General features: G+C 42.4%; 2 protein-coding genes across 3 annotated transcripts in view; one reads left to right on the top strand and one right to left on the bottom strand.

The window, feature by feature from the left end:
- Positions 1-13,949, bottom strand: part of asic1b (acid-sensing (proton-gated) ion channel 1b) — a 237,320-nt gene that overhangs the window by 57,399 nt on the left and 165,972 nt on the right. The window lies entirely within an intron of this gene.
- LOC147141698 (uncharacterized) lies at positions 9,559-13,217 on the top strand. The gene is made up of 2 exons (XM_086040471.1): positions 9,559-9,729; positions 10,293-13,217. Exon 2 carries the CDS (start codon positions 10,297-10,299, stop codon positions 10,768-10,770), a length of 474 nt encoding a protein of 157 aa, XP_085896597.1. The 5' UTR covers positions 9,559-9,729; positions 10,293-10,296; the 3' UTR covers positions 10,771-13,217.

The raw sequence follows: 13,949 nt of genomic DNA, 5'->3' as shown, positions 1-13,949 counted from the left end.
TCAGCTGATTACTGTGTAAGCCTTAATGTCCCTTTGGAGGACAATTAAGTCCTGTGCTAGTGTTTTATTGCACTCGGATATCAATGGGAAACAGTAGCTGACAGGGTTGGACAAAAGGTGCTACATATACAGTGATGGAAAATATATTCTGTCTTTACCTAATTGGAATTGGCCAGTAATTAAATGTCAGTTATATTATTTACCTGCTTGTTGACTTTAAAGTGGAGTTCTCCAGAGAAAACTAATACTTTTGACATTTGAGCATGTTAGCTTGCTCATCAGCAGAGGCTTCAGATGAGACACGAGATAATCTGTCCGGGTGAAGGTCGAACGATGCAATTAAAAAAAAAAAAAATACACAAAATAACAGAATACAAGCAAGCAGCTCCAGGAATGAGATTTAAAACTGTTTCTCCTCCAAAAAATCCATTCTCAAAGCAAAACAATTATGTTTATCTGTGGACCTTGTGGCACCATCCATCTTTTGTCTATTGATGCCAAATTAAAAGCCAGTTTAAAATACACAAACAATTAAAGAGATACAAGGAAACATTGCTTCAATCAAGCCAATGAATAAATCACCAGAGAATGCAAATAAAAACAGGAAAGAAAATAAAAGAAGTCCATTAATAGATAAATGTTTCCTAAATGAGTTTTGGGGTGGGGTGAAATAGCAGAGTCAGAGAGTTGAAACATATGAAAAGAACTCTTTACTGATTAAAAGTTAAGCATTGGGAATGCAATGGTTTTACAGTCTCAACTGATTTTTAAAATATGAGAGAAACGATAAGAAAGCAGCAGATCACAAAAAAAAGATCACTATGTTTAACACTCACTTAACAATGGGATTTATTGCTTCCTGCATGCCTGGAGTGGAACTTTGCCACCCTCCACATCATGATTTGTTACACAAACGAATCAAACAGCACCGCGTTCCATCCTGCATATTTAATCAACCACCTGGTTCCGGTCCATCCCTCATCTGCGACAGCCAATCGGCGTCGAGAATATCATCTTCACATCACAAGCAGGTGCCGCATGAGCCGACACGTCGCCAAACAAAGAAAAATATCGAATAAAAACAGCAGAGACACACACACGCACGGCGTGGTGATCGGTGAAATAAAAAGAATACGTTGCACATGTGGTGTTTGCATGTTCTCCCCGTGCCTGCGTGGGTTTTCTCCGGGTACTCCGGTTTCCTCCCACATTCCAAAAACATGCATGGTAAGTTGATTGTACACTCTAAATTGCCCCTAAGTATGATTGTGAGTGCGGATGTTTGTCTCTGTGTGCCCTGCGATTGGCTGGCAACCAATTCAGGGTGTCCCCCGCCTACTGCCCGAAGACAGCTGGGATAGGCTCCAGCATGCCCCGCGACCCTTGTGAGGATAAGCGGTATCAATAATGGATGGATGGATGGACGTTGCACATGTCATTGTGTCTGTGGGACCGCAAGGTACACAACATTGTTTTATTTTTTATTTTTTCCTTACTCGGCTGCGTGTCGGTAGTGCGGCACCTGCGTGTGACGTGTTACAGGTTAAGTCCGCTCTCAATGTCGTTTGGCTGACTCGGACCGAGTGGGACCACATGGGTCGATTAAATATGCAGACGGGAAATAGGCAATGCCCAGCTCTATTAAACAGATACTTTTGTGATCAAGGCCACCCCTGACCAAATTGTAAGTAAAATTTCACTAGCGGTTTAGGATGTGACGGATATTTGAACAACGATGTGCGAAGATCACTCGATGTCCGAGACGAAAAGACGATTTTGTTGCAATGAAAATCGATGGGCTCATTGTACAATGCATGATCTGCGTTTTGGGAGTGGCAACCCTGCCTTGGTTAAGGTCTGTACAAGAATCAGATAATACATCTTTCAATGTAACTGACTGCATGCTGCCATAGTGGTGTTTCAGTCTAAAAATGTCTGCCCATTTGTTAATTTTCACAATAGTCACTTGAGCCAGAATTGAAACATGACATCTGTCAACGAAACTGCAATCCAGCAAAATAGTATCGACTGCAAAGGGACGCAAAGCACTAGGGATTTAAATTCCACTAAATGTGTATATTTGGATGCTTGACAACTTGGAACTGATGTGAACTTGCTTGCACACTCCATACAAATGACTGACAAGCATTGATACAGTATGTAATAACTCCTATTTGACACTGCATTACCAGTCACTGGAGCGAGAAGAAACAGGGTGCTCTGTGTATCAACTTTGAAAAATAAAGAGAAACTGTTTCCTCTTTGCTGCATGGGTGCTAATGACTACAAACACACATAACGATAATCAGGCTGATTTTAAGCATTTTTCCTCTCTTCTGAGTAAAGGCCCGATTATGTGTGGGGTGTGTTAAGAGTAATACATCCTCCCTGATCTGCTCAGAAAACCATCATGGCCAACAATCTGAAGTGTTAAGCTTGTTCAATATTTACGATTGCAAATCCATGTGGTCAATACAGACTTTGACCAAGCCACAGGTTCTGTGCTTGTGATATTAAACAATAGACACCCCTTTTTTTATTTTGGGTGGGTGGAGGGGGGGGGGGCACATTTTAAAAATCAGTTAAGAATTTCGAGATTTGTTTCTAAATACATTAGAGATGTTTAAAGATAATTTCTGAAAACGTGTAAAGACAGGGTAAGTAGTACTCAATTGTGGAGGTATTGAATGGCGTTGAAATTGTTTTTCACCATTTCAGTTTTTCGGATATTTTTGGGCATGGCTAAAATAGAGTTCAGTGATGCATGAGTCTGATGAGGGTTACTTTTTACCCGCTATAAGAGTACCTTCATTCTCATCAATGGTTACGCGGTGCAATAGTGACATACAGTAACTGTACAGTTAGCTAGCTAGCTATGCCTACACCCCATAATTGCATCTTCCCTTCGGATAGTCGACTGGCATGGCCACTTTAAAGCGCCTCATTGTCGGCAGTGAGTATACATGCATATCAGAAAGAAAGGTGGAAGAGTAGGGTGGGGGATGTTGGGGTGGGAAACATCAGATTTGTCAAGCCAGTGTGTAGACATTGGCTTCACGCTGGTGTGGCCACCTTAGAGTGCCTTGTGAAAAGAATACTCCAGCCACCAGTGGCTTTAAGTGTATATATTTTCTTGGCTCAAACTTGTAGGGATGTATAGGCCTAAGAAAAACGCTAGATGAAGTAGCATCCATTATACATGTCATCGAAGTGGTATTTGGTTGACAGTTGAGCTGGGTGTGGCTTTGGTGCATTCAACAGACACACCCACAGCGTCTGAGAAGAAGAAGAAGAGAGAATGGCTTTATTTACTTTACGATTTGTAAAGCCACATTTCATATACTTGCCGATTCTATCGTTTAAACTTGGCTGGGTTGTTGACAACACTCATATGTGGTTTGTCATGTTTACATAGAGTAGATTTACACTTTACAGGAACTTTGGTTAAAAATTGGTATGTGTCGAGCCGGCTTTCAGGGCACATACATTTGGGGTTCTGGCTCCATCCATGGCTGTCTATTGTTGTATCAACTGTGGGAGTGGATGCATTGTGCAGTTAATCAAAGTGTCAAACCAGGCCTGAACCGCGGTTGCACCGGCCAGGCTGACACCACGTCGTCTTCTCTTTTAATCCCCCGGTTGGTATTCTTAACTCTATTGGAAATGATGATAGGCACTCCAAAAAATCTCCTTGATCAATTATTGAATTTATTCCAACAGTTCTTTCAGTAATTAAACATTCATGGCCTTATTTAAAGCAAAGGAAAAAAAGCAGTGAGGCAGCACAGACTGGGGATTCGAGATAAGCTTTTTTTTTTTTTTTTTAAATATATATATATAATGAAACGCGCAAGACATAGATAGCAAAAGCCTGCCGAAACGCGACACATGAAAGCATCTGAGTGACAGTCAGTGGTAGCGACTTCAGGAGCCTGGGGAAGCTCACCCCTGTTCATGTCAAAACAGCACAAAACTAGAAAACCAGGTACCCTCCAACTTATTGGATCAGAATTATCTTTATTCACTAGTAATGTAATGTAATGTAATGTAATGGCACTATATGAATACAGTATCTACTCTGATACCAGTGTTTATTTACCAAACTGCAGATGGAGGGGGTCCCAGGTTTATGAGGGAGTTCTGTTCCCACAGCAGCAGCATAACCCAAATTCTAAAATAAGTATGAATGTGCCGTAGTCTATCACTAACCCACACTAACGCAGTGGCAAAGTAATCATTATAGGAATATTTGCAAAAAAATCCCTTCTAGACTAAAAACCTAAAACAATCAAATGAGGAATTGTACATAACTGAAATACTTGTGCCGCATGACCACATATTCTGACACCACCCAAAAAAATGGTTCATTGCATACTGTATGTAACATTGGAATGTTCAATGTCGTGACCATATGTCGCGTATTCGAAGCGCTGAATGTTTGATGCTCTGTTTCAGATTGGGCTCTTGCATAACCAACTTGAAAACCAGAGAGCTGTCAAGCGATAAAAAACAAACAAACCAGCAACTGATGGAAAAAGCCATAGCCAATGCAGTGAAGCACCATTGATTCGTGATTCACCACTCGCCATTCACAGGTGACTCACCAGCTTACAAATATTTCTGCAGATGTTCAAAATCTATTTGCTGAAAAGTGTACTTAGTTACCCATGTTTTTTTGTGTTGTTTCTATAACGTCCTAAAATGGCGGTCCAAACGTCACGATTCACCTACTTTGTAAGCTGTTGTTGTCCATTGCTAAATGGTGGCATACAGATCAGTGTCCTTGCACTTCTGGTGCATTATTCCCAAATCAGATAATCTGTAAACTGTTTATTTTTAATGGTACTGTTACAAAATAATCTTGAAAAAGGGGAAGGCAGAAATTACAGTAATTTTGTGTAAAAGGAAAACTACTAGGGCCACAGGACACAGCTCTGAGGAACACTGGTATTGAAGTACACAACAAAGGCTCAAATTAATCAAAATGGAGTATGATTATCGTAAAAGCAGACAATTTCTGATTGTATCTATTAGATTAGGCAAGTGTACCAAATGTTGTGGCCAGTGAGCCCATTGATTGATTTCAATGAAAAGAAAACAGAAGTTGTGGTGTTTGGTTCCAGTGGCTGTTCTAAATCCCACCCTGTTGACCTGAGGCTCCTGGCTTCATATCTAAAGCCAACAGTCTTGAATTTGTTTTTTAAAATGGACAGTAATCTTAAATTGGACCAGCAAATCAGTCCTGTTCTTAAGTCCAGCTTCTTTCATCTTAGAGAGCTGGCGAAGGTAAAGCCCCCCCTTTCTCATCAGCATGTAGAAACAGTAATCCATGAATTTGTAACATCTCGGCTAGATTACTGCAATGCACTTATTTTGCAGTCAGCCAGTCCTGTCTCAAGCATCTCCAGTTGGTCCGAAATGCTGCTGCTCGCCTCCTAACTGGAGCTCGGAAGATGGAGAACATAACCCCAATTCTGGCCTCACTTCACTGGCTTCCAGTGCATTTTAGGGTTCAATTTAAGATGCTTCTATTTGTTTACCCCTCCATGAGCCATCACATTACCGTGGTGGAGGGGTTTGCATGTCCCAATGATCCTAGGAGCTAAGTTGTCTGGGTTTTCATGTCCCTGGCAGGGTCACCCATGGCAAACAGGTCCTAGGTAAGGGAGCAGACCAAGCACGGCTCAAATGACCCCTATGATGAGTAAAAATATTGGACAATATTTTCCCTTGCCCGGACGCGGGTCACTGGGGCCCCCTTCTGGAACCAGGCCTGGAGGTGGGGCTCGTTGGCGTGCGCCTGGTGGCCGGGCCTGCACCCATGGAGCTCAGCCCGATAAGGCAACGTGGGTCCCACTTCCCATGGGCTCACCACCTGTGGGAGGGGTCAAAGGGGTCAGGTGCCCTGTGAGCTGGGCGGTGGTAAAAAGCAGGGTTTGCATTTTGGTGTCCTTGGAGGGTGTGCTGGAGAGCGCCTCCCCTGGGGACTCCATTGTTCTGCTGGGGGACTTCAATGCTCACGTGGGTAACGACAGTGAGACCTGGAAGAACGGCCCCCCCGATCTGAACCCGAGTGGTGTTCTGTTATTGGACTTCTGTGGTCGTCCACAACAAACACCATATTCAAACATAAGGGTGTCCATATGTGCACTTGGCACCAGGACACCCTAGGCCAGAGTTCGATGATTGACTTTGTAGTCGTATCATCGGATTTGCGGCATTTGGACACTCGGGTAAAGAGAGGGCCGGAGCTGCCAACTGTTCATCACCTGGTGGTGTGTTGGCTCCGATGGTGGGGGAAGATGCCGGTCCGATCCGGCAGACCAAAACGTATTGTGAGGGTTTGCGGGGAACGTCTGGCGGAATCTCCTGTCAGAAGGAGTTTCAACTTCCACCTCCGGCAGAATTTTGACCACGTCCCGGTGGAGGCGGGAGACATTGAGTCAGAGTGGACCATGTTTCGTTCAAATTGTTGAGGTGGCCGATTGGAGCTGAGTAACCGAGGTAGTTAAAAAGGTCCTCGGTGGCTCCTACGCACCTTCCCGGAGCCTCAGGTCTGCGGACCAGGCGCTGCTCAAGGTGCCGAGGACCAAGCGATGCCTCAGAGGGGATCGGGCCTTTTCTCTTGCTGATCCTTCCCTTCGCAATGACCTTCCATTGGATGTTAGGCAAGCACCCTCTTAGTCCATTTTTAAAACTTGTTGGAAGACACATTTCTATTCTCTGGCTTTTGATTTGACGTGAGACTCACCGTTTTCTGCTGTTTTCCGGTGTCTATTGTATATAGTATTTTGTGTTAATTTATTGCTTTCACTTGTTACATTATTGATATGTTGTTATTGTATATAAAGTGCTTTGTTACAGCTGTAGCTGTTGTGAAATGTGCTATATAAATAAAGTTGTCTTGTATTGTACTGTATTATTGTATGTATACTTGGATATTTGTTCCCTTTTTGTCCTTTTTCTTATTCAACTACTAACTTTGGAATAGCCTGCCAGAGGACGTCAGGTCTGCAGAGACTGTTGATATTTTTAAGAGGAAGCTCAAGACACACCTTTTTAGTTTGGCTTTCAACAACTTTTAAATAATTTATCCTTTCTTTTGATTGAAGATAATTCTATGTTTTGCTTTGAATGTTTTAAAGCACTTTGAGTTGCATTTTTATGTATGAAAAGTGCTATATAAATAAAATGTGATTGATTGATTGATGTATGGTCTTTTACTTGTTCAAATAAACACTGATCGTGACCTTGCAAACACATTCAATTTGATTTTTTGATCAAATGCGCTATGAATATGAATATTGTTGGAGTGAATGCAAACTATAATAAGGGTATAATATAAAAACTTCCATGCGTTATCCTAACTGCTTATCCACACAAGGGTCGCGGGCCTACTGGAGCCTATCCCAGCTGTCATCGGGCCGTAGGCGGGGTACACAATGCACTGGTTGCCAGCCAATCGCAGGTCACACAGAGACAAACAATCACACACACTCACAATCACACCAAAGGGCAGTTTAGAGTGATCAATTAACCTACCATGCATGTTTTTGGAATGTGGGGGTACCCCACGTAGGCGAGGGGAGAACATGCAAACTCCACACAGGAGGACCAAGGCCAGAATCAAACCCACGATCTCTGAACTGTGAGGCGGACATGCTAACCAGTCGACCATCGTGCTGCCCAATATAATAACATATTGTATTATATTATATAAATATAATAAGGGTACGTTTGTATGTCTTCATTAAAATGTTGCGAATTAAACCAGACCGTTCTGAGCCCTGAAACTCCAGGGTTGAAAATGATTCCCAGCCCTGCTATAAAATACATGACACCCTCTCGTAATATTTTTGTTCATCTGACTATGCCAGCAGCATTGCGTTACTTGTGAGTAAATTGAGACAAGACCGTCATTACTTCAGTATTCATACTTTGGGACATTCTGTTTGGTGGTGTCCCATTAAAATGGAAAAGAAAATGGGTGCTTTGGCTCAATAAATTCTAGGAAACACTGCCCTATTGGAATGGTAGCTTCCAGGTGTAACATGGGAGGCAGAAAATAGATAGAACAGGACACAATGAAGGCATTCCTGTTCCGTTTGCCAACAGAGAAGCAGGTGGTGCTTGGCAGGGACCATTTGAGATGATAATTACGTACGTAATGTGCCACAAGCCATAAGTGTCATCCATGTGACCCCACAACACACCCCGATAGTGTCCCCATGTCCCAGGCTACAGCGTCGAGAAACCATCAAGTCATTACTCTACTACTAAAACAATATGAGGATTAGCGACAGTAGCCAAGGAGCAATGAGCTCCAGAGATTCACATAAAGGCCGTTCGACAAATCTGTGTCCTTGGAGTTGGATCATTTAAATGAAATCTGACAATCGGGAGTGCAGTCAAGGTGTTGTGAATACAACAGAGCATGCCGTTTTTCTAATAACCAAATAGAAGTGAATAGCTCAGCTGCTGTGAAAGGAGTGCGGTGAAAGGGAAATGAGGTTCTTTTGTCAGAAGCCGGGGCAGAGCCGTAATAGACTGCAATGAAACGAGCAGGGACATGGCCAATGTGAGACGTAAAAAGGAATTCATGTCCAGTTTATGATCATGATGTGGTGGTTTCACCGGGCCATGAGAAGATGGACATCATATATGACTTTTAATAATAAAAAATCACTTCCCTATCTGGAAAACATACACATAGAACATTTGTGTACATTAACCTACAAGTATTCTCACACAAATTTAGAATGAAATCGTACATTAAAAAAAGCATCAGTATATCTCTCTGCAAGCAAAACCCCATCCCATATGATGCCCCCAAAATAAAGATATCAATAATGAAATTATCATGTCATTGTTTTTTAAAACTAATAAACGGTTCAGAAAATGGATGGCTGTGATTGGCTGGCAATCAGTTCAGGGTGTCCCCCGCCTACTGCCCGAAGACAGCTGGGATAGGCTCCAGCACTCCCGGGACCCTTGTGAGGATAAGCGGTTAGGATAATAGGTGAATGAAAATGGATGGAAAAGAATTAGAAGAAAATAAAATTAATAAAAGGAAAAATACCAAAATAAAGATAAAATAAAACATTTAAAACAGAACAAATTGGGATAAAATTGGAAAAAATAAATACAATGCATAAAAATAAACAATTAAAAACCACAAATAAACAAAACAAATACAAAAACATTGTTATGATTGGATGTTACGCGATGCATCAGTTGCTATGCAGTTGCTATGGTACTTTTAGGCCTTGTGCTTTATTGTGTCATATAGCCCCGATGTCTTAACAGTTTATAAGCTTGAGTTACTCAGTGACACGTCAGTACGTCAAAACTTCTTTAGTGAGGATGCAAACTCTCTTCCAGTCCTGATCTCTGTTGTAACTTTGTATTTTTGTTGATAAAGACTTTTTACTCTTCAACTTCTGTGTCATATCTGCGTATGGGTCCAAATACCGATCCTCGTGACAGAACGTACTGACCAGTCATGGACCCAGCAGACTCAGACACAATCCTTCAAGCCGAACACATCACAACCTAACCGTCCCTCCACCTCAAATCAGGGAGTGATTGTCTCACCGGCTGCTGCTTTGCATTTTTACTGGGAACCTCTCGTGTCGCTCCTCCACGATGGGTCGCCCAGGCCGTCGCAAGTCCCGGTCTACCTCCATCCGCCCTCAGCCTGAGCCTGCCGACCACCCTCAAACCCTTCGTGTAAGCTGTCTTTTTTTCTTCCACGTCTATATCATCTTTGCCATCTATTTGTCTTAGTTTTGCATATTCCCCTTCGAGTTTAACACCCGATGTTTTGCTTTTAGACTCAGATTTTTGTGACTGTGAAGATGGCCACGATTTGGCTAATTTCCTTTCTGATTCAGATTTTGACACTGATTTTGGTTTTCCCGGTCTCTTCCTCAGTCATTATTTAAGGCCATGTCAGTTGTTGTCACGTTTTTCTGATGATGATCCCTTAGTGTCAACACCAGAACCCTTCCCATCAGACCCTTATTTGAGTGCCCGGTTGGGCATTTACACGGAACCCCCACGGGACCAGTAGAGATTCTGGTTCCTCCCATACTTCAGCCTTTTCTAAATCACATCATTCCGAACCTATACCCAAGCCACTTCACTCCCCGCCTTTTTAGGCACATCGTTCACTGCGTACTTCTTCATTTAGTCCCGTACATCCCGTTTCTTCTAGAATTACCTTAGATTCCTCACTATCTGTAGTCCCAACCCCTCATGTCTCCTGTGCTTCCCGACCTCTATGGTGGCAGGCTGATGAGGCAGCACCCTGTGCCAGCACCTCGGCAACTGCAGGCCCCCATGCTGGGTCCTCGGCAGTGCCAGGGCCCCTTCCCGGCGCCTCAGCAAATGCAGGCCTCCGCCCCGGCACCACCAGGCTCCAACCCTGATCCGGCGGCGCAAGGCCTTGGGCTGCTCTCTGACTCTGCCCCGGCGGCGCAAACTTTGCGGCTTCCCTCAGATTCTGCTACGGTGGTGCAAGCTCTGCGGCCCCCTTCCAATTCTGCTACGGTGGCACAAGGCCTTCGGCTTCCCTCGGATTCTGCTACGGCGGCACAAGCTCCGCGGGCTCCTTCCAATTCTGCTACGATGGCGCAAGGCCTTCGGCTGCCCTCTGACTCTGCTATGGCAGCACAATCTCTGCGGCCTCTTGCTGTCTTAGTCCAAGTCAAACGGGTCCACGTTTGCCCGATGCCGTGTTACCCAGTCAGCTTCCTCTATACACTTTGAGTCTTGTCCAGTGTTGCTCATTGTCTCGCCTCTTTGTATTTGGTTTATTGTTTTATTTCAGTCTTTGTTGGTTCATCGTCTTTGTCGTGTCAAACTGCTATTTGTTTTCTGTCTTAACCCATTAAGGACGTAAGCGCATAACCGCGTTTCTACCGCTACAGCCGGGAGCGCTGTTGCATGTTTCTCCCCATAAAGCCGGGAGAGCGTATACGTCATTTTCTTTTTTGAATCCCAATTCTCGGTCTCTTAGCCAATGAAATGCATCAGAATATATGTGACAGTGTCGTGAGTTGTCGGAGGATACCCAGAATATTTTCGAGGAGTAATGGAGGCACGGTCGATCGCGGGAGCTCTGCTATAAGTCACGGCAGTGATATAGACGACACACTCGTGGACTTTAAAGCCGTGAAACCATCCAAACGTGATGCATGGTTAAGATATATGATCATACACAATGACGATTTCAACGTCTTTGTAAGAGAATACAGCATGGTAATTATCACTCGATTTAAAAAAAATGAAAAATAGTGCTTCACTTGCCTCTTCGATTCAAACGGTTAAGATTAATAAACTCGGGCCAGTGTGAAAGCCACATGTCTAAACTCTCAAATTCTTTTGGAATTATGTTTGTATCTGCTATAGGGGCTGAGATATTAATTATTTTGTGGGTGGCAAAAATGTCAGGTTTTCAAGGGTGACTCCAAAGACGACCGTAGGTTTTAGAGAGATGCCTCACGAGGAGCTTCAGGCTTTAATGGGTTAATCCGTGTCAAGACGGTTTCTTGGTGTTGGTTTGATTATTTTGTTCTTGTTGTTTTATACTTACATTTATTTAGTGTTATTCAGTTGTAGTTATTTGGTGTTTTTTATTTTTGCTTTTGTTTGTCTTTTGTTATTTTAGATCCTGGATACCAGGTGGAGCCTCTTGGGGGGGACTAACTGTTATGACTGGTTGTTATGTGATGTATCAGGTGCTGTGCAGTTGCTATGGTCCTTTTATGCTTTGTCTTTTATTATGTCATATAGGCCTGAAGTCTTACAGTTTAAAAGCATGAGTTACTCAGTGACACGTTGTCAGTACGTCAAACTTTCTTCAAGTGTGAATGCAAACTCTCTTCCAGTCTATCGCTCTGTTGTTACTTTGTATTTTCGTTGATAGACTTTTTACTTTACAACTTACGTGTCATGTCTGTGTATGGGTAGAATATAAATAATACAAAAACGTAAATGTTAAACATAAAAAAAACAGAAAAATAAAAGCATACAACATGAATATGAATAACATAATAGAAAGTGAATACAACTGAATAAAGTAAAAATCAAACACATGAAAATAAAAATGTTTAAAAAATGAAGAGTAACATTGAACAAAGTATAGTAAGTAATTACATAAAACATCAAAATAAAAATGGCATAAAAAAGGAAATTAGAAAGTAAAGACAATCCCACCACAACAATCCACAAGGCAAGACAGCCTACTTTCTTCTTAATAAAAAAAATAAATAAATGAAGCTTTCAAGTAATGAAGCCTTTCTTAAGCATACTGTACATAATGGTCATGTTACTGTATAGGACATCTTCCATGTATGTCTTGCTAATCTGAAAAGGGATTAAAAAGCATTACGACTATGTGGAGCGTCCTTCCATTTACAACGATGCGAGCGTGCATGCGTGCGTGCATGCAGGGAAATGCTGGATGATGCTGCCAATTTACCCAGGCTGCGTCGACCAGTGAGCGTCTGGAATTTGTGATGAATGACGTGAAGAAACTCTTCAGTCCCTTCAGAATGAATGAATGCCACAATGCTAAATAAACGCTCCCTTTTTCATTTGACATTTACAGATGAAATCTTTTACTACATTACGCATTAAATACTTCAATTGTAAGAGTTGCAAAGGTCGATTTTCAACCCTTGGACAATTGATGTTGGTGCCCCAACCACTTAAGTAGACTACAGACAAGAAAAACAACAATCCTCTCTTACTGTCAGAATGGGATTTTGTTTTTTCTTAATCGAAAATGTCATGTGACAGTGTTACACAATGTTTTGACAGCATACACATCATTTGTGGTCAGTTAAATTGTATTTTGAAGAAGCTATGACGTATTGCATTAAACAGAAAATTATTTTCCCTGCCGGAGCACTTGTTGCTATAGGAAGAGATCACAGGGGGCAAACTCAAGGGCCCCAAAACGCAATGGGGGAAAAAATGCATGGAACATATGAATGGTTGTTGTACTTGTGTTGGCGTCGGCTACGGCCCACAGTAGCCGGTTGAATTAATAAAAAACGCGTTTATTGAACTACAACTGATGGCGTATCATTGGGAGACGCTACAGTACTATGTGGCGCATTTTGAAGCATGTTTGAAGCGTTTCTACAGTGGGTTTGAATAGTAAATTAGCCAGCTAATGATCCTTAAAAAGCCTCTGCCGTTAGCGTCCCTCCCGCAGCGACGTCAATCACGGATGCTTTTTTTCTTTTTTTTTTTTTTTTGGGGTCGGGGGGCGGAAGGGTGTGGGGGTCGACAATGTTTAGGAATATGGCCGGGGGGTCGCGGCCGGACGGGCAAAAAATGGTCAAGTGCCCAGCTTTGGTTATATGTTTGGTTTCAAAATCCAGCATCTCTTTGCTGAGCAGCTCCTGCCTGGAAGAAGTAATATTTGGATTTCATTGAGCTCACTGAGAGCAACACATAGCTTGATTGGTTCCATTATTGCATTATTGCAAACAAGTCAACTTATTAATTTTCTTGGCTGCCTCTAACGAGCTGAGAAGCCACTTGGCGCTTCCTGACTTTCACCTCTACATATGTTATTTCTGTTCAAATGTGCAGTTTGTCCTACTGACTGACAACATTAATCAGCCTTATTTAGCACTCATTTTACATGTTTTTGCTGCTCCATCAAAGGAGGCTGACGATTAACAGCAGCTCAGGGAAAACCTGCTTACACTTATTTACATTCATTTGTATCACTTGATTGGTTTAACAACACAAACTGATTAAAATGCAATATCTTTCTTTCAATCTTACACGATAGATGCTTATGTGCATCACAAGCCTTGGTAGCTTCAAGAGGTGTGTGTGTTTGTGTGTGTGTGCATACATATATGTGTGGGGGTGTGTTAGTCAAGATGAGCAAAGGCAAGGATATATATATATATATATATATATAT

This window comes from Filicampus tigris, chromosome 9, assembly GCF_054856515.1.
Source record: "Filicampus tigris isolate MCC_2025a chromosome 9, RoL_Ftig_1.0, whole genome shotgun sequence".
In the NCBI taxonomy this organism is placed as follows: domain Eukaryota; kingdom Metazoa; phylum Chordata; class Actinopteri; order Syngnathiformes; family Syngnathidae; genus Filicampus; species Filicampus tigris.
Note: the sequence above shows the minus strand (reverse complement) of the source record. Positions and strands in the feature narration are given on the sequence as shown.